The sequence below is a fragment of the Macrosteles quadrilineatus genome, unplaced genomic scaffold (genome assembly GCF_028750875.1).
Source record: "Macrosteles quadrilineatus isolate MER2022 unplaced genomic scaffold, UCM_ALF_1.0 Scaffold_2__2_contigs__length_208266976, whole genome shotgun sequence".
Lineage (NCBI taxonomy): Eukaryota > Metazoa > Arthropoda > Insecta > Hemiptera > Cicadellidae > Macrosteles > Macrosteles quadrilineatus.
Window position 1 is genome coordinate 138636159 of NW_026542595.1, and position 21143 is coordinate 138657301.

The 21143-nt window shown below is 34.9% G+C and overlaps 2 protein-coding genes across 6 annotated transcripts in view; both read right to left on the minus strand.

The window, feature by feature from the left end:
• The window catches only part of LOC128985957 (myrosinase 1), a 42360-nt gene extending 31989 nt beyond the window's left edge, over positions 1-10371 (minus strand). The window contains exons 1-5 of one of the 2 annotated variants that reach the window (XM_054405965.1): positions 10242-10371; positions 8519-8650; positions 5073-5206; positions 3411-3545; positions 1463-1585 (exon numbers count right to left, since the gene is read on the minus strand). In XM_054405965.1, the coding sequence (XP_054261940.1) occupies positions 1463-1585; positions 3411-3545; positions 5073-5206; positions 8519-8606 (480 nt within the window). In that variant the 5' untranslated portion in view covers positions 8607-8650; positions 10242-10371. Of the gene's footprint in view, positions 1-1462; positions 1586-3410; positions 3546-5072; positions 5207-8518; positions 8651-9757; positions 9849-10241 lie in introns of those variants that run through there. The other variant, XM_054405966.1, reaches the window with a different exon arrangement.
• Positions 10372-13384: 3013 nt separating this feature from the next.
• Positions 13385-21143, minus strand: part of LOC128987739 (uncharacterized) — a 282377-nt gene continuing 274618 nt past the window's right edge. For all 4 annotated transcript variants that reach the window (XM_054408744.1, XM_054408745.1, XM_054408746.1 and 1 more), the window contains 4 exons: positions 19209-19371; positions 18517-18685; positions 16927-17170; positions 13385-15760 (listed from right to left, as the gene is read on the minus strand). In XM_054408744.1, the coding sequence (XP_054264719.1) occupies positions 16981-17170; positions 18517-18685; positions 19209-19371 (522 nt within the window). In that variant the 3' untranslated portion in view covers positions 13385-15760; positions 16927-16980. The remainder of the gene's footprint in view (positions 15761-16926; positions 17171-18516; positions 18686-19208; positions 19372-21143) is intronic.

Here is a 21143-nt window from a genome sequence, read left to right on the forward strand (position 1 = left end):
TGTTCAAGCTGAAACAAAAATACAACTTTTGATTAATACATGCCGACTTTCTATGTTTCAAATGTTAAAGACACCATGCTTTGTAGTCTTCAAACCATTAATGCGTACATAAGCAGGCATAAACCTCAATAGTGTAGCATATGGTTGGAAAGCTTATAAAATGGCGCAGTTTTTAACATATTCCGACACTTTCTTGTATACAGGGTGTGAAAAATGCAACAGACCATTGTTTTTACAATTTTTATCAAATATCTTAATTTTTATCTTTGAATCTATTTACAATGGAGTTTTTACAACTGATCCTCCGTCATTTTCCATTATTCTTGTTCAAAATTTAATGTAGAACACGAAAATGACATTATCTACTCAAATCCATATACAGGTAATTGAGAAATCGCTGTACAGTTGAACCTCGTTTGTACGAACCTCGATAAAACGAATTCCTCGATAAGACGAATTTTTTTTAATCCCCTTGACACTTTCATATAGGTCAATGCTAAAAACACCTCTATACAACGTAGTAATTAAGTTTAAAACCTCCATAAGACGAATTTTTGTGTGACATGGGCTAGGACTGATTAACCTCTATACAACGAATATTCTTAGCACAAAACCTCTACAAGACGAACGTGACCTCTATAAGACGAATTTGTCATAATCTTAACCTCCATAGTACGTAGTTTTCAAAACAAACAGAAGCTTGTCTCAACATGAAACCCCCACCCATCCCTCCTCCTTCCTCAGTCATTGTTTGGAGAAACCTTGGAGCGAGGAGAAACCTCTATAAGAAGAATAACAGCAGCATTAAACCTCGATAAAACGACCCTCTTTATTAAGAATACCTCTATAGTACGAATTTTTCCCGTACCCCTTGAAATTCGTCTTATAGAGGTTCAACTGTATTAAGTTTAAAAGCATAGTTATTTTTGAAAAACATTAAATAATTTTTTGGGACGCTAATTTTGAGACTTGGAGCATTTGATATGCATCATCACACTTCATTTACTTTGTACTTACACCAAAAAAATTTTGTCACACTGAGTACAAATCACCCTGTATTATAAACATTTTTGGGTGATAAAAAACCACTCTTTAAATTTACGGGCCCAATTTTTTTTTTGGACCATGACAAAATAGCCTACAACAGTTATTAGTAAGTGTTTTTTTTTTACATTTGTATTTTGAGATGCAGACAAATTTTAATATTAATTATTTTTTAACATGAAAATTATTTTTACATTATTTTTCCACAAATTTATTTGCTTACCTAACACAGTTTGAAATTATAAAATCAGGTACGATATCTGCTCAGGTACAGTCTCGACTTTTAAAAAGGCACTTGTGTGTTTCGACGCACAAGGTCGTCAATGTGTTACAGTTTTTCAGCCAGTATACAACTAACAATCGGGTGACTATAATACTTTATGTTGCATCAGCTCTGTATTCAGGCTGTCATACTGACCTTGTCTCCGAATTCCTTGAACATAACCCTTGCATAAGCCTCAAAGTAGTCTGCCATTAGGGGGTTGGTCCAACCACCCAGCTCTTGTAATGATTGAGGCAAATCCCAATGGTAGAGAGTAACCTAAAGACAAGACATGTTAAGTGTTTATTTTACATACTATTTTGAGCTTCCCTTTGTGGCTTAACTTGCAGAAATAAATGGTTAGGGGATGCAGTAGTTTATAGGAATCAGTAAATGTTAAAGGACAGAAGTCCAGGAATGTAAATTTTTGGGGTACTGGAAAAAACTGTGCTACTCATATAGCCCTTTTAAACTAAAACTAAAACTTTCTCAAGCTGTACAGACTAGGGGAAAAGTTTGTCAGGTGTCCTTTAACACAAAACGATAGAGCTATCATCTGACACTACAAGTAAGAAAAAAAGTGACTTTCTCAAAATTTGTGACTTCCGCTCTTTTAACATTTACTGATTACTTTTAAGAAAAAATGTTTCTGTCAGTAATTTTTCCTTAAAAACTTAGTTTACAATTTTTTTTCTAGCCCTCAAAACTTAACATTTGTTGTGAAATACAAACCACTCACTTTACAAGTGTGTATGTAAAGAAAGGTAAAATACACAAATAAATATATTCTGACTTACCACCATCAACGCCAGAATATAAGCTGGATACCCATGGCCAAACAGACATATGTTATGCCATGGTACATTCATAACATGTAATTTGTGTTAGAACAGGTGCATTTTTTAACTTGTACCAAATAACCGAGTTGTAAAAAGAAACAACGTGGTAAAAAGAAGTTGTAATGAAACTGTAAGTTGGCTTTTACGATGGTTTGTTTACATTAGCAGTCTGTAATAAGCCAATGCACACACTAATTGAGGTTTATCCGTCACACCACAATGTTTTGTGACATTAATTTTTTACCCTATTTTTTGCTGAAATCAAGACTGTAGAGTTAATTTTAAAACTCATTCAAAGTTCTGGAGTCAATATTTAATTTTCAATTGTGACATCAACGTTTAGCCTATATAAACAATTACAAATTTTAACTTTTTTAATCAACGCATGTTATTGTGATTGTCAAGTTTATGTTGATTGAGATGAAACAGTCGAGTATTTTTATGGACACCAAACAAAAGAGGTGGATTGGGATGTGGAGAAGAGAAAGTGTAGAAGTGATTCAAACAATCAAAAGAATGAGATTACAAATATCAGTGTACCTATAAGTTTGAATTTCAGGCCTGTTACAAAGATAAAGGAAGATACAAAAATTTGATAGATGTTATTATTGTCTTTTGTTTAAGTGAGTTTTGATATCCAGTGTATGAAAAAAAATCTGTGGCTTCTTGGCTAACTTAATAGTAGTTTAAGCAACGATCACGTAAAGATAGTCTTTACAAAACTTTGGCGAGAAAAACTTCTAAAAGTGCCCTAAATACTAATTACGCAAGTTGCTTACACTAATTACCTACAACGGTATTATATTACATTACAACATTTTCATAATCTTTCTATAAACCTTCCTGTAACTCACTGATGGTTAGCTTAGCTTATCCTTAAGTTAATATTAGGGGAAAGAATGTGTGAGTTTCCGGAAGAAGTTTGTAGATTAACAATTGAAATGGTTAGTTCCAGCTGATAATTTGGCGTTCGAGGCATTACAATTTTATTTTGTGTTCTCTCATTCCTTTTGAACCCTAATGGTTCGTTAATTTACCACACTAGTGCTAAAAAGTAAGTAAACAATGTGGTAAAGTGAATCTTTTCTAATTAAAAATGCTAGTTTATATGAAAAAAACTAGTTGTAACCAAGTTTATTTATCCCAAACACCGGTTGTAGGTAAACATACCTGTCATTCATGTTCTATCCTTTTCATTTTTGGTAATTTCACATATCAAAATTTTAAACGGTAGGCTTATGTTATAGTTAACATCAAACACTAACCATAGGTTCAATCTCATTCGACTTGAGTTCATCGATGAGGTTGTGATAGTAGGCAAGTCCAGCTTTACTGACAACGTTGTCATGACCGGTGGGCAAAACTCTACTCCAGGAAATAGAAAACCTGTAGTGAGCAAACTGCAACAATTAACACATCATTAGCATGGTATGAAAATAAAAAGGTTTAAAAAGTGCAGATTACAAAATAAATACCGGCAGGCTACATGTTTCTCCTTTGAACATTAACTTGCTTACTGTGATATCCATAGCGCTTGTTGTTCTGTTGCTCCCAGATTAAAGGTACCAATCTGTCAACTACAGTCATATGTTAGAAATCGGACGTCAATAAAGTTTTAAGTTACCAATTGAGATTATCCCAGAGCAGTAAAAGTACTACTAGATCATCAAAGCCTCTTTTTAGATTGTAGCAAGTCCACAATTTGTTGATCAATTTAATAATTTTTGTAAATAGTTCCGATACACCACGATGTGTTAAGACAAAAATGAGGCATGGGGGACAGCTGGAAATGAGATGATCAGCTAAATATCCACGAATATGATTACTTTATTAGAATGTTTTAAGGCGGTGACACACTATCGATCTTTTCCCCGATCAAGACCCCGAACCGAGCAGGGAGAAGGGAGAAGGGAGATAAATATCAGCAAAATTTTACTCCGAACATTTCCCCGAACATGACAAAGACCAGACGAATTCTACCGAGCGCGGCAAAAGGAAGTTTGGAGAGAGATAGAGAGTGTGTGTGAGTGAGAGCGCGGAGGTTTCTATAACATAAAAATTATTGTTAAAAGTCGCATTTTGAAAACTTGTCGCAAAAATAAAATATTCTAGAAAGGATGCTTGGTTATATCTATTGATTTCTATTGGTTTTATTCATTGAAATAACGTTACAGAATGATCATTTTAATTGCCTTTAATAATATTAATGTTTATATTATTTTTGAAAGAATTTAAGTCAACATCAATTACTTAATTCAACCTTAATATTAATGATATAATTGATTTAACGGTTTCTACACTTTCAACCTTGACCAAACAAACCACAAACATTACATCTTAAATGATTATAATATATAACGGAAACATATTACCCAACATTTATTTATTTTACCAATTAAAGAGTTTAATTGCCATATTAAATCAGAACTATCAATGCTAGCGCAGGCGGCCGCTCGGTGCGGCGCTCGCGACGATGTACGGGGCAAAAATGTACCGTGACACACTATCGTACATCGGACCGTACATCGGACCGATCTTTTCTTTGATCTTTCGCCAAAAAACCGCCTCCAGAGCGTTCGTCTCCCTGCTCGGCCTGATGTCTTGTTCGGCGTCTTGATCGGTGTACGGACCCGTGACACACTATCGAACATCCTCCCTTCGACCTCCCTTCTCCCTTCTCCCTGCTCGGTTCGGGGTCTTGTTCGGGGAAAAGATCGATAGTGTGTCACCGTCTTTAAAGAATAAGAAAAATATCAAGAACAGCTGGATTCAAGTCATATTATCAAAAAGTTTTAAAATTGTTCCATTGGAAACCATTGGATTACGACGAGCACTTTACCCCCTCGGCAACTAAGTTTTATATTTTTATCATAGGTACTTGAATAATTGATTGTTCAAGGAACCCTTATGAAGCCAGAGTTTCTTACCCCTATGTCTTTGATGAGTTGAACATCCTCCTTATATTTATGGTACGAGTCACACGCGATGTCGCCATTATCCTTGTTTTTAACACTGTCTGGTTGAGTGTGCGTCATGTAGTCCCAAATATTTTCTCCTTTGTCTGTTGGACAAAAGGGGTTTTTATCACTCACTGGGTAATATAGCCTATATAAATTTGGGTTAGAGCAGCATTAGAACATGGTGAGGATTACAAATTAAATTATCAAATAGAATTTACACTTTGTAGAACCTAAAACTGCAAAAGATACAATGATGATTTTGAAAACTTAACTTAAGTGCCACTAAGTTTTACTAGCCTAGGTAATATTTTTTCAGTTGTTTCCCTGCCAATGTTTACTGTGTCTTCCCTTTCTTTTAAATTTACTGTTATTTTTTAAACGACACGAAGTATAATTGCCTTCTTACTAATTAGTCCGACTTACCACCGAAACTAGTTCTTGTAGACCGAAACAAAACAAACCTGCAGTAACATGGATTTCCCTCACCCTCTGCATGTAAGCAAATCTAGTAGGAAGAGAACAAGCTAGTGGCGGCTGATGGGTTAAGTAGAAGGACGCAAAACAATTTTTTTGGGAGTTTACCAGGGAAGGGTCTAGGTTGAAGGTAAACAAATCGAGTTATTTAAAAGTTGGTTTAGGCAATTTTTTTGGATGTAAACTGTTTTATTCATAATTATCTTCGTTGTCTTACTATTAATTAATTGTCCTCACCACTCACACACTTTGCAGAAATATTTTCAACAGAATTCATTAGCATCTCTGAACAACACTTCTAGAGAAACAATTTAGTATATTAATTAACACCTAGAATGCCGGCTTGATGAACATTTAAGCTCTACGAATCACTTTTGACTGATGACATGGTGTTGTTGACACTTAGATCACAGCGCTCAGCGCTCGTTGTGGCAATAGTTAGAACTACTGTTTGGATGGAGTCCCAAACACCCTATATCTATTGCATTAGAGCCTGGCGCAGCGCTGTGATTGGGCAACTTTTCCATGCAGTTTATATAACAGGTTTGGCGTTTGGACTCATATCTACTGAGTCCCCGCGTACTATCTCTTGCAAAAACATATTATGTCCGTCCTTATGGACCAGCCGCCACTGGTAAAAGCGGAAGACAATCCGACATTTTAACCTTTGAATGCAGTGAGGTATTCATTAATTTGATTAACTTTCATTGCAAATCTTATATACTGCCGTTGTGTATCTTAGTTTTTATCAATCATATTTACAAAACAAGACTCTCCCCGTATCTTTTCTTTCAGATTACGGTATTGAGGAACAACCGTATAAAACCTAGTTATGTTGATAGATTCATGTAGCTTATAGCTTTATTTCTAGTACTATTCAAATTACAATAGATATCAAAGACATTCAGTTGTTGTAGAATATAAATTAATTGACTTTGATTATGTAACTCAACTCAACATCATCATTGGATAAACCAAAAGAAGCAAATAGTGTTGCCATTACCATCAAGCAAATAGTGGTAGTCATTTTATCTTTTAAGATTAGATAGCTACCAAGGACTGTTAGTAGAACTTAAGTCTATTATTACACTTTAATGATAGACCTTTTTAGCTACGTAATCCCAAATTGACCACCACTATTTAACTTCTAAACTCTTAACACACAAACACAGGCATGATAAGACACGATAACATAGAACTAAAATTTGGCCAAATTATAATACTGATAACAAATTAAGTTAATGCATGGTCTTTCCGGCCGGCGATGAGTATTGACTAATCACTCATTTTTATCATATTGTGACATATCAACCTCATCTAACTAGTGTGGTAAATGGTGATCACTGCCACAGTCCGCTCCTCTCCCATTTCTCCCATAACAATTAAATTATATCCTGTTTATTAATTCTATTGTATACTATTTCTAGCTCACTGTAAAAATTGTCCTTCGCATGATCCGTAGCTTCTTTAGTCGTGGCATTGCAATGCAATATTGTTATTTGTCTTACTTTGGTCTTAAATCTCGCCATTATGATTCTTTTTGAGATTGGTTTCCAATCAGTAAAAGCTGATTTTGCCTTCGAGGTAATTAGTATTACCACTCCTGCTTGTCTGTGCGCATCTTAATTTTCATTCCCTGATTAAATCAATGTATTTCCCTCCCGCGTGTTGAGCTCTCCAAAGCTTTTCCACCTCGTTTCACTTAGACCCAGTATCTCAATCTTATAGTTTTTCATTTCATTCTCTATAATGAACGTTGTGGGACAGCGCTGAGCTATTGGACACCTTACAACTGGCAGCAGCTTTGTACGTGGTGCAAGTGCAACTTTTTTTAAGAGTGTAAAGTGTGCTGTTTCATGATGTCCAGAGCTTGTTGAAAGAGTATGTTTATTTCAGTTACTGTCCTTTTGGACATGATGAGATTCGGACGTTGTGCGACAGTCAAATATGTAGAGAGAAAAGAATTTATTTGTTAAAAATAAATACCTCTGCCTTAAAAAATAAGGTTGCCAAAGACACAGAAAAATAGTACACATAAAATATCGAAGGATTATAAAATATCGAAGGATTATACAGCTATAAGACTGATTAATTTTGATGTTTGCCATATAGATGATTTCTCATTATGGCCAATGAACCTCTTAATGTTTCATGAATAATAATTTTCAAAAAGGATCTGTCCAAATCATATTGTTTCCAAAAGTTCACAAAAAATTTTGATAATGTTCCTCTAGAACCAATAAACAATCCAATCACCTCAATTTTCGAAATTTTAAAATTTTGCTTGAAATATTCAAAGGTAGAATCATAAATTTTTTTCTTTTCTTCATTAACTTCGTTAGCTTGATTTATGTTTATTTCAAATCTAATTGTAGGATCGAGAATTATGCCTTTGTTAGTTTCTCTTTCAATCAATAAAATATCAACTCTTCTGGTGCTTCCGTTAGAAGAAAGACAGTGTACTTCTTCTTGCACTTCCCATGTATTATACCTTTTTCGGAAGGCATTTGCTATGATACTTCTTATTTTGTGGTGCCTTGTGTTTCTTAGAAGTTCACCAAACGGACAGAAGCCAAGGGCATGTGCAAGGGTTTCAATCTCACCACAGGCATGCCTGCAGCGGTTATTGCCCTGACTTCTGCCGTGGAGAACACGCACTGGCACCACATTTGCAATCATTTTTATACTGTCTTTCCACTCAGATTCTGACAAGCCTTCTTTATTAATAATACTTTTATTTCCCGGAGTATAGTCCTTGAAAAGTTCAACACCTTTACCCTTCTGTTTTAAGCTTTTCCAATTTTCAAACTATCCTCTGTAGCCTATCTTACTTATCTGTGGCTTATCTAGTAGCCTATAAATGTTCCATCCAAAAATGATCAAAGCCACAGCCCAAGCTAATTTATGGTAAAAGTAAAATGAAAAAATAAAAAGCTTACCATCAGCGTTCCATCCACCTTCCACTTGATAAGACGCTGATGCACAGCCAATCATAAAATTGGGTTGAAACTTGTGTAGATCTGACATTTTTCTAATTCTGATGTTCTCTGATCGTCAACATAAGAGGAACACTGAAAATTTGGCTATCTTTAAAATATAAAATTCAAGGCAATTCTTTTTTAACCAAAAAGTACTTAGGCTAACTAAGTTACCATAAAGAAAGGTGGAATCTACAAGGTTGAGTAAGCTAGTCCTATACTAGAGATGCGCGACTGTGAGATGTTACAATCATAACGTTTCGATTGTTTGAACCTCTCGAGACGTTTTGATTGTATTTTTGCTTAGCGAGGGGTTCTTACCAAGAGGTTTTATCAAGATGTTCTTGACGATTGTTTCGTTTCAGCACGGCTTCTCTTCTCTTGTATCTCGCTTCTCGCATTTGTCTAGCTAGAGAACCGAGAGGCAAGAGGTTCTTACCGAGAGGTTAACAAGATGTTCGTGACGATTGTTTTGTTTCAGCACGGCTTCTCTTCTCTCGTCTCCAGCATTTGTCTAGAGAACCGAGAGAGGCTAGAAGTCCTTACCGAGATTCTTTTTAACAAGATGTTCATGGCGATTGTTTTGTTAAGTGTGCGGCATTGTCATTTATTTATCATCTAATTTCTATTGTATCTGCCAGGGATTGGGGTACAGTTTCTCAACTGGGCTATGCCAATATTGATTGAAACTATCGATTCGATTAGTAAACCTTCATGCGATTTTTTCACCATCAGCAAGTTTGGTTGGTTAGGTTAGGTTATGATAGTTTCATAATAGATATATTTAAAAAAATATGGATTATTAATCAATATTTTCAATTCGATTGTTTCAATCAATATTAGCATAGCCCAGTTGAAACTGTACCCAGGGATTGACCCCCCAATAAGAGGTATATAGTAGTTTACACAACGATTGCGTTAAGTGAGTCTTTACGACACGAGTAGAAAATTTAAAAACTTCTACGAGTGTCGTAAAGACTATTAACGCGAGTTGCGTACACTACTTTACCTACGACCGTTTTTTAATTACTATCAATCTGGATTTAATTACTAACAATCACTACTGATAACTTTTTAGAGAGGTTATGTTTTCGTGTATTGTCATTGCCACTGAACGACTTGTTGTATAATCAGCTGATTTCCTGTAATTACGTGTTTGTTAAACTTCGTTAAATATTACATTGCTAGCAGCATTCTTACCATAAATAATATTGTATCAGGTACAATTTGGCAAATATTTCATTTATTTTTGGACTTCCACCAACTTAATTAAGAATACGCGAGTATCAACATGAACAAGTCGGATCAACAAACAATTAAATTGGTCAACTGATCAGCTGATTAGTTGACGTTCGAAGCATTACAATTTTAATTCTTTTCTCTCAATACTTGAACCTCATTGGTCCGTTACCTGTGTGGATATGAGAAAAACTATGCTGATATGAAAGTAAACAGCTGTAAAGTGAAACTTTTCAATTCTAAGAACTGGACTGAAATGGCTACTTTAAAAAACGGTCGTAGGTAAAAAACTTATCCTACTTAAAACCACGGAAGGTTTCAATTCAATTCAATAATTATGATACCTTATTCACAAAAGTATACATACAAGTTTACCTATCTCAAAAATAAAATAAATAGGCTAAAATAAAATCTCTATAAATATAACACTCACTAAGATACTCACAGTAGCACTGTGCTACGACTGCAATACTGAATACTGCAACACTTCGTGAATTTGAATTACATACAGTCAGTATTTCAGTATCTTAATCAACATAAGCGGCCGTGACTCGTCTCGTCTCGTCTCTGTCGTCTGTCACTCAAACTCACTCACATCACAGACAGACCTCAAAAGTCAAAAGGTAACAACAGTTTTTTTTTGTCTAGTTGGCAAATGTTTGGCCATTTAATGGGTCAGCTATGGTTTTTAACCATGTAGCTGCACAACTAGTAAAAGTGATTTAAATTAGTGGCGTAACTACCTTATAATGAAACTATAGTTTCTGAAACTATAGTGTTTTTTACAGGGGAGCGAGCTGGCGTAGTGGTTAGAGCGCGGGACTTCAGTCCCTGAGGTCCCGGGTTCGATCCCCGCCAAATCACCAATGGATTTTATCTAAGTGATAATGCCGTAACCCCTAGGTCTAGCCTGAAGTAATGTGAAAAACAATCCCAGGCTCGTGCCTAGCGTCCTAAGGACAAAAAAAAAAAAAAAAAAACCTTATAATGAAATTAAATTTTTGTATCACAGCAATCCTCCTTCTTTCAAAAATACAGTTTAGTGAAGTTTATAACTTAAAAAGATAATTTAGTTTTGATTTGGTTCTAGGAACTTGTCAAGGAGGGGGCTACCGAGAGCTTGGGGGGTGTGGAAAATTTGGAATTTTCTTTCAAAGCCGTTTGCTGACTTTCTAAAGCCATTTTTAACGTCTAGAAAACCTCCAATTACTCCATTTATATGTCATGACCAAGTAGACATTTTTAAAACTGACGATTGCATTATATCAAAACATATTGTAGGCTACGGCCGTATATCGATGGGCCATACCCCTCTAAAAGCTGTTTAAACTGACTTTCTTAAGACATTATTTTAATGTCTATATCTGTATCCAACTGTCCAAAAACCTCCCATTTCACCTGTTATGTGTAATGCAAGCAAGTAGACACGTAGATACATAGATTTGTCACAAATATTATGTCTAGTATCAAATTCAGTAATGGCATTTACTATACAAACCTAAACACTAGTGTTTATATCGGGGGCGTCATTTATGGGGGGCAGGGGGGTATTCCCCCCCCCCAGGATCCTGGGCTAGAAACAAATAATATGCTGTAATAAATAGCGAATATATACAAATATTTTCTCCTGTCAAATCCTAAAAAACAATTTTTGCAAGTAATTCATTGTTGTACAACGTCACAGGTACAACAATTCCGGGAAATCGAAATCCACACTGCAACCCGTCCATCCCCCTGACACTCTCAGTCCAACAAAGGTCCAAGATATAGAAGCATAGATTAAACATAGGTACTCCCTTAGTATTTCATCTCCGCCCGACAAAACTAAAAGAAAAACATATAATTTGGGAAAAGTATGAACTATGGGATTTCAATCAGGAAATAATTGGTTATTTTTATTGTTTATTTTAAAATGATTCGTTGGCAATGACTAATGAATGAATGATCGGTTATTTATAGTACACACGATACACCTTTTACTCCATGACTATGCGCTTCTTTATTTGTACTTCGTATAAGATAACAGTGGGAGCACCCACCATCAATAAAGCAGGGGGTCCGGGTCCTCCCCCGGGAAAATTTGGAATTTTCAAAGCCGTTTGATGACTTTCTAAAGCCATTTTTAACACCTAAAACCGTGCCCAATGGTCCGTAAACTCCCATTTCACCTGTTGCTTGCCATGATCAAATAGACATTTAAAAAATTAAACTATGACGATTGCATTCATGATTTTCAAAACACACTGTAGACTACGGCCATATCCTCCTAAAAGCCGTTATAGGTGACTTTCTACAGCCAGTTTTAACGTCTATAAGTGTGTGCAAAATCTCACATTTCCCCATTTATCTTAGACATTTTTGAAACTAACAATGACGATTGCATTCATAAATCTCAAAAATATTGTAGGCTACGGACGGCCATATCCTCCTAAAAAAGCTGTTTACTGACTTTCTAAAGCCAATGTATCTGTGTCCAACTGTCCAAAAACCTCTCATTTCACCTGTTATTTGTCTTTGTCATGAGCAAGTAGACATTTTAAACTCAAACTATGGCGACCTTGGAACCCACTGTTGCCACACCTTTGGCGAAATGTGGTCAGGAAACTAAAACATCAAGAACTCAAAGCAACACAAAACAAAAAGGTAGGTCTAACCTCAGAGTAATTAATCAAAAAATTTTGTTTTATTACTCTGAGGCCTAACCCATTTTATTGTTTCAAAACTGCAAAATTTTCCCGGACCCCCCTGTTTGCTAGGGGGTATTCCCCCCCACGGTTTTTGTCCCCCAACCCAAGGATTTGGTAAAATTACGCCACTGGTTTGTTACCGATGATGGCTGCTACCACTTTATTACCCCTCCTTGTAGCAGCAAACATATGTAATTGTTAATTATAATGCTTTTGAAATATTCTCAAAATTCGGACAACTGATTTTTCAAATATTTTGTGATTTTTAACAAACTTGGACAGTTGAAAACTCGGACAAATTATGTGATCCCATTCAAAAGCATTAAAAAGTAATAAGGTTTACTAATAAATAGGTTAATTATATTACCTATTCACCTTAGCTGTTTTACATACGTTAGTTGCGGTGGCTGAAAGTTAAGTTTTGCTGGCCATGCCAGCTGTCATCGTCATTTGGGGACCGAGCAGGTTTTTACATCCCTAGGGCCGCAAAATCAGCTGCCCGCTTACTTTCTTAAAACATGACTCTTGTATGTTAAAATAATTGGTTTTTCTATTCCGAGTTTATCTATTTTCTTTTCTTCAAATCTTTTACATTTTGAGAGCACTCTCTCTCTCTTCTGTTTGGTCAATGATGTCAAGCTGTGGCAATGCATAGGTTCCTACAATATAAGGCCACAGCAAGACGAAAGTGGCAACACCGTAGTCCTTGCCTACTTATAACCCTGTAGCACAATGCTAAATGGGTACACGTATGTTTTTACTATGGCGATTGCTACCAAGTCCAGCACATTGCCACATTGTTGAGCAAGCTTTGCATAGACGAGGCTATGTGTAATGACATAATAAAAACTAAAACAAACAACCACAAAAGTACTGAGTGAACAGAGGAAATAAAACATGATTCACGGGTGTTGGTACATTTATTTAATACATGGAATATATCATAATATATATTTATATTTTACTTTTCAAACCCTTTTCACACACCATTTAGTTTGCACGGATTGAAGGCATGCAAAAAGGCACCTAAGAAGGCTTTCTAACAATCTACTTTATTTTTTTGTTCATTTTCGGATTTACACGACACGAAAACAGATTGACACCGATATCTCTCAACACTGTAATAAAAAATATACCACTGTCGCAATCGCATACTTCTGCGAGCGTAACTCTAAGTACTATAATACAACGACTTTGGTTGAATTGACATCTTCATGTCTTTCCCTCTGAAACTAGCATTTCTGTAACAGGGAGTAAAAGTATCAAAATGAAACTTAATTCTGGCCTTAGACTGGCCACTAGGGTTATTGGTCCGAGCACTAATAGTTAGAACTAACAAACTAAATAGTCAACATTAATAACAAAAACATAAAAATAAACATTACTGTGCTACTAAAGTAGTAATAAATAATAACGAGATATATCTACAAACAAAACAATAAATAATGCCATCATTTACAAAAAAGTACATAAACGATAATTGGTACTGACAATGATATAGATCAGTAAACTATACTGCTTCTGATATTTTATAAACTGTTTTAAACAGGTAAAGCTTGTTTATAACTCAAAATGGTGGAAATTAGTAGTTACATTTCTTTCACTTTATAAACGTAACAGTTAGAGTCAAGCTAAGCTTATTCCTCACTTAAAACTAAGATGGAATAAAATTACAAAATACATCTTTATTCTACTGTGTTTCAATTTATAACAATTTCATTGTTTAAATAAATTGTTTTGAGTTTAATCAAAGATTTTACTCCATACAATTTTTTTTATTTCATTATTTTGGCGATTATTGGTGATTATTTGGCGATCATCATAACAACAACAAAATAAATATAAGGTTAAAAATAAACATGATAAAAATCCAAATGCACTTGCTCTACAAACAAAACGTTTCTCATATCAAACTGTTATCAAATTAAATATTAAAAGCAAAAATTATGTAGTAAAAATTATTTGAATGACATTTATATTTTAATACAAGCAAGATAAAGGGTATAAACAACGAAATTTGTATTTTAATAATATTATGTAAACCCCTGGATTTCCATTAAAAATATTATTCCAAACTTAAAAAAGATTTCAAACTCATCTTATCTTTGGCAAAACAATGTTTCAAACATAAATCCACAAAACATCTTTGGTGACTATTGCCTCAACAAATTAACACCATTTAATATTTTTGTGATATATATTGTGCAATACCATCGTGGATTATTTTCAGTTCAGTAAAAAAAAAACTGTTAGCGTAATTATAAGCTTCTTAAAGATTTTCCCTAGGCACAGAGTGATAATTTCTGTCAAGCAACTAGTGCCAGTAGATATTCTAAGATTTCATATGTTTGTTGAACAGGTTGTTCAATTTAAAGGAAATTAGCAATTCACACAAGGTAGCTTTCCAAGAGGCTAAGTTTTTTTTTTCTTTCTTATCCTTAATGGACAAAAGTATTGAAAGATGGCATTTCCAAACTTGTTTTTTTTCAACCAACATTACTTATCAAACTCCATAAATGTCACATTCTTAAAGTAAACACAATAACATTAACAACTCTAATAAGACATTCAGCAACCGAATCACAATTTTGACACATTTGCGAAAAGAAGCATCACACTTTGGATAGGAACATATTATGTCAGTTTGTATCATGAAACTCGCACATACATATTGCCATTATGTAATTTAAGTTATAACCACCTATTTGATTATTTCGCTTACATATCACAACAATCAGAATAAATTTAACAGTACATAAAATACTTCGGCTGAAACGTATAACAAGTAACTTTTGCTATTTCAAGCACAAAATCGATAAATGAAAATTGTCCTAACCGTCACTTACTGGTCTTCTACTAGCAAACTCTTACGACTAACTGGTACTTTATCTAACTTCATCAAACAATCTAGCACGAATCGGATATAATATTGGTGTCATAATGATCAAAAATTAAAACTATTGCCCCAAACGGGCTAATACTGGGAATCAGTATGACTATTAGTAAATTAAAACTAGTTTTAGCACAATCCAATATATATTAAAATAACTATTGCTGATAAATTTTAGTAAAATATTTTCTATTTAGTACGGAATACATCAAAACCACCTCGTAAATCATGATCCGATCACGTATACGTACATTAATTCAAACAACATACATATATGAAGGTTGATCAACATATACAAATTACTCTAGTATATTTTGTGAGACATTTAGGGGTTTAACACAGGTGATGCTTTGTACGGGTCTCGCCCCAGGTTGAATAGGTCAGTACCTGCAAAAACAACAAATATTGTCAAACACAAGAATGAGGAGGTTTGTAATACAGTAGAACCTCACTAGTTCGAACCTTGATAAATCGAAAACCTCTATAATTAGTAATGTTTGTCTGTTCCCTTAGAAAACCTCTAAAATAAAAAAATAGTATACTCATAATTCGAAGTGACTTTTACAATTAATGAAGCACCATTAATTCTAATTTGCACATACTTGAGCCTCTACAATTCAAATTAAGTTGCTATAATTTGGATTTTTACCTGTAAAGTTTGAAGTCATCCTCTACAATTAATTCGAACTGCGTCATCCTTAGGCCTCTGTAGTTCGAATTTAGAACAAAAGATATGCCCATTGAAACATGAACTGACGCTCTTATTGATGTTCCCACAATGTGATGTCCATTAGTATACGTTCTCTCAAACCCTCTACACTTAAAACTGGGACCTCCATAATTTAAATTTTATTTATTCTGACCTCTAACTTATAATTCAAACTCTCTATATTTCAAACTTCCTATAATTTGAAATATATTTTCTTTCCTCTGAATTTCGAAGTAGCGAGGTTCTACTGTAAATAGATGTACGTTTCTTAAGTGTTACCTTTATAGCTAAAGTCTATGTGAAAAGATTGTTAATAGACTTCAATAACGTTTTAGAATATTGTATACATAGTCAATGGTATACGCTACCCAGCTAAAAAAAAGATGTATAAGGCAAGTATTTCATCTTAATGTATTAGGTTTCTAATGTAATTGGTAATTGCTAGATCACAGTGATTCAACTACAATAATAATTGACCTTTGATACTGTAAATTTGACAGGATTTGAAATTTCTTGACTAAAAAAGTACAAAAATTAACCTATAATCTAAGAAAAGCCAACTTTCGGTAACATGTGTGGAAATCCATCTTCGGGGATAGCTACAATTTTACTAGTTAGATTCAGCTTGTACCAAAAATAAATTTTTACCAGAGCAACACAGTGATTAACTGCTGTGATTGAAAGTTTGAAAGATTCAAAGTTGTATGGACATTGTTCACAGCAGAAAAATAAATAAGAGTTGAGGTCCCAGCTTTTTTAGAAGCCAGAGATGGACATTTCAAGACCTCCTATATAGGTTAAAACTTAAATTTCACTCAAGAAACTTGTTTAATCTCATACTAACCGTTATCGTATAACAAAAAGTGATGAAAGACTAGCTCGAGGAGGGTGGAAGAGTTCAGCAAGGATTCTTGAGAATTCTCTTCTGTCTGAAGTCGTAGACACGGCGGCAGAAGAACACAAGGTCAGGGGCAACACGGCCAGGGGGCTGACGGTGCTGGCGGGGGTAGCTACCCTCAGGCAGGGGTACTAGACGAGCCCCGCTGCATCCCCGACCCTCATCCTGAGTACGGATTGACCTGCGGTACCTAAAACACAACAGCTGATATAGAATTTGCATTCTTACAGCGGGAATAACATCAGAAAAAAGTTGAACTATTCCAAAATATTGTCAAGGATTCACAGATTTGTGTGGGAGTACAGTACAGGTAACTAACTACGTGCCTACGTAAACTTATGAGCCTTTTGCAGGACTTTCAAATCGTTCGGTCTGTCAGCTTTAGGCTATGAGTGAATTCTAACAGCAGTCAGACACTGGTTACTTTAGTTTCAGCCTCATAATCGCTCCTTCCTTGGAAATTTCAACCTCCTCTGGGCTGAAACTTAGTCTGACTGCAAGAGTTTAGAAGAAACCACGTAGTTTTACAGCTGAAATAAAATTGTTATGTTCAAAGGTTTGTTGTGGACATTTTCCATCACAACGGTAAAAAACTGGAAAATGTTTCAATTCTATGTAACTGGTGATAAACATATCTTATACCTTTAAAATATTGGCTCAACAGCTGATTAACCCATTACCGCTGCAGGCCCGGCGGCCGACTTACGAGTGCCGCTCGTGTCACCGCTAGGCAGCGCTATTAGTTATTTAGTTATTATTATTTTTCACCCTTTTTGTTTCTTCTTACTATTATAATGTTTATAAATATCTTGCTTCTTGATTTGTGTATTTACTCATTTATTTTAACGAATAACAAACAATTTTGTGTTGCCATGGAAACCACATATCACCAAAAATCAGCTGCAGTAAGGTAAACAAACAATTTAAAAAAATGTTATTACTTATAAAAGTACACAACTTTTGATTTTTTTTCTACGTAGGGAATCGATTGAACTTTATAATAGTAGTGTTATTTGGAGTCTGGATTAATCTTGGAATTTGTATATCAAGTTTACTTTCAAAATATTGTTTTTAAAATTTTTATTTCTATAATCTTTATATATATATATATATATCTATTTTTAGTTTAGAACTTTGACTATCCAATTACCACTTTTCTGGAGAAATTTTACTGTGAACAAAATGGTGAAAGAATTATTAATTTATTACCTAAGGTTTTCTTTCTATAGCAGTTAAGAGTAAAAGTCTACAAATTCGGTAAAATTAATTGCCGCCCGAGGGTGCTGCAGGTAGCGCATTAATTCCTTTCCCGATGGGTTAAGCAACATAGGCCTACACTAAATACAAAAAAAGATATGGAGATCTTCCCTCATAATATTGTGAGGTAGTGAAGAATTTTGCATACCGAGAAGGATTTGGTTTACAACAAGCACACCAAATTTATGTGTGCTTGTTTTTGTCACACATTTCACTTTTGAGAAGTTTCTCTCTGTCACTATCAGGTGTGTAATCTACCCTCCCACCAGGGTTAATTACCTGCAGTACTCATTGAAGGTAAGGACGAAGCACTTGTCCTCTATGCAAGCAACACTGTTGGTGTCCTTGTGCCGAGAGGCGAAGATCTCGTCGGGGATGTCGTCCGAGCGACGGCCTTGCTCCGTGTGTTCTGGCCGGTAGTACCACAACAAAGACACCATCATCTCTCCTGCAACGATATCAACGTATATATTGAGCATCAAGTTTCTAACAATAGGTACTAAATTCAATATGCTACATAATCTCTAGAGTAACAAAGTCTAACTTCGATATCCAACATCATCTCTCTCACTACACGTTTTCCATTAAATATCCAACATACGTCTCTCCTGCAAATTGGTAGTATCAACATATCCCTACATAAGTTAATATATTCAACCAGTTCTGGATTCGACATTCAATATCATCTATTCAGCAATACATTGAACATTCAATGTGTTGGAGACCAGTGGCTCTCTTTATATTATAACTGCAGTCTTGACTAACCTACCATTATTAATTAAATTGAATTGAATTGAACCTTTGGATCACACACACACACACACACCAGTAGGTCTACAGTAACAGGTTGTGGAGGTAAAAAAAAAAAAACTATCGAAGAATCATCAATCAAAGTGTCTTGGGCCATCATTCTGTATTTCAACCCTTAGAATGTAAAGACACAACAATATGTAATAAATATATAAATTTACCATCCTCAGGGTCCTCCCACATTGCGGCCACCTTGGCTACGTAGGGAAGGTCCAGCTTGCGCGGGCCAGACTTGAGCAGTATACAGTCCCGCGGGTGGATCACGTCACCCTGTGCGTGCCTCATGGCCGGGTAGCACTTCCGCAACACTGCTCCATCATCAATCTGACACAGGACAACTTGTTAATAAAATGTCTCTAATGAATTATAATATCACCTAAGATTACTTGTGTGGTAATCATGTTTTTATGTGGACACACGGAAGAGTTGTGAGGTATAATTGACTTTTTAGCTTAGTGATGTAGCTTACATTTTAGTGCTCGTCTAATAACCATTGGGTCGCCAGTTAACCTAAGAAATGTACTTTTTGATGCTTTGAAAATGGACTCAGCTGATATTGGGCTTTGAATAAATGGTCAATGTTCAAACCTTTATAAATATCAAATTTGTTTATGATTGAACTAGTAATGAATATATTATATCTGATAGTTGGATGGATACTGCCATATGTACAGTACAGTAGAATTAAAACAGATTACCAAGGGTTAGATAATTCAACAGAATCATAGATAAAACATAGGTACTCCCTTATAGGTCGGCCGCTTAGAAAACGATCTCCTCCAGCATTGGTTTAGCATTAGCGCGCAGGTCGTTTTCTAAGCGGCCGAACTATAGTAGATTTCTCATCCTAATGGAACAGCTGAAGACAATTTTATTGTTAGTTCTGTACGGTTTATGTGGAGGTCGTGTTTTGTTTAAAATTTGTTTCTCATTATTACAGTAATTTAAAACCTCGTTTAACCAAATAATACGATCTAATCATAAACAATAAATTGTCCCCTAGTTATTTAACCAAACAGTAAAGCACAAATCAAGAAATTAACCCTAAAATAATAGATACAAAATTTTGTCGACACTAGCGCCCAGTGTGGCGTACATGAACTAGACATGAAAAACGAGCTTCAAAATTTACAATGGGATGAGAAGTCTACTTGTGTTGGTTAGTCTATGACAGAATCCTCCATATGTGTTCAGTGTATCATTCCAAGTATACAGGATAAATAAAAGCTTGTGAAATAAAATAATCAAAATAGCCTAGTAGTAAATATTCAGATTTTTTTTAGCAAAGATAATTTTTTTAGCTTATCAAAATTGGTTTATTCAAACAACACATAATCGGACTCATACTAAGAAAAGAACATATATGAAAATTGTTGGACAAAATATAATTTTCCCCTGACAAGGTAAACAAAATTTGAGTCTAGACAACGTAAGTACGGACACATGATGTGAAGGAATGAATGAAAACACACTTGTTGATGTGTGGCCAGAAATAACTGAGAACGGAACCAAGGATTATTTTTGGCTCCGTGTCACGACTGGGCCGTTTACGATCACTCGATTTTCTCACTTCCCTTACATGTTATGTTGAATGTAAAACTTGAAAGTAAAATTTACTCAGTCATAATGTGACAACATTGTGTATGTATTATGTAGTAAGTGTCAAATAATTCAAGAAATATTCTAGCAATAAATGAAGCATAAAAAATAATGTAAAGAAGAAATTGTTGCTCTTTTCACTGCTATATAATTTTACGAGGTAGTATGAACACAATGTTTTGTATTTCACCACACAATCGCAATAGTTGTGTATTTTACAAGCTTACAATTTGCTGAGTAGAATCCAATGATATTATATATTCAATTTATTTTTTATTACTGTCCGGGAACATGTTGAAAAATTACTTGTTGACGTTGCGATTGCTACAGGCTACAAGGAACATCGGTGGGGCTGAAAGTGCGGTATCAAAAACAACAGTTAACCGTTGTATGGTTAATATTCAATTTTTTTCCAACATTATTTAGAAGATTTCAATGTACGGGGCGTCCAAAAAAACATGGCAGGATTTAAACGGCCGTTGCTCGGGGACTATTAA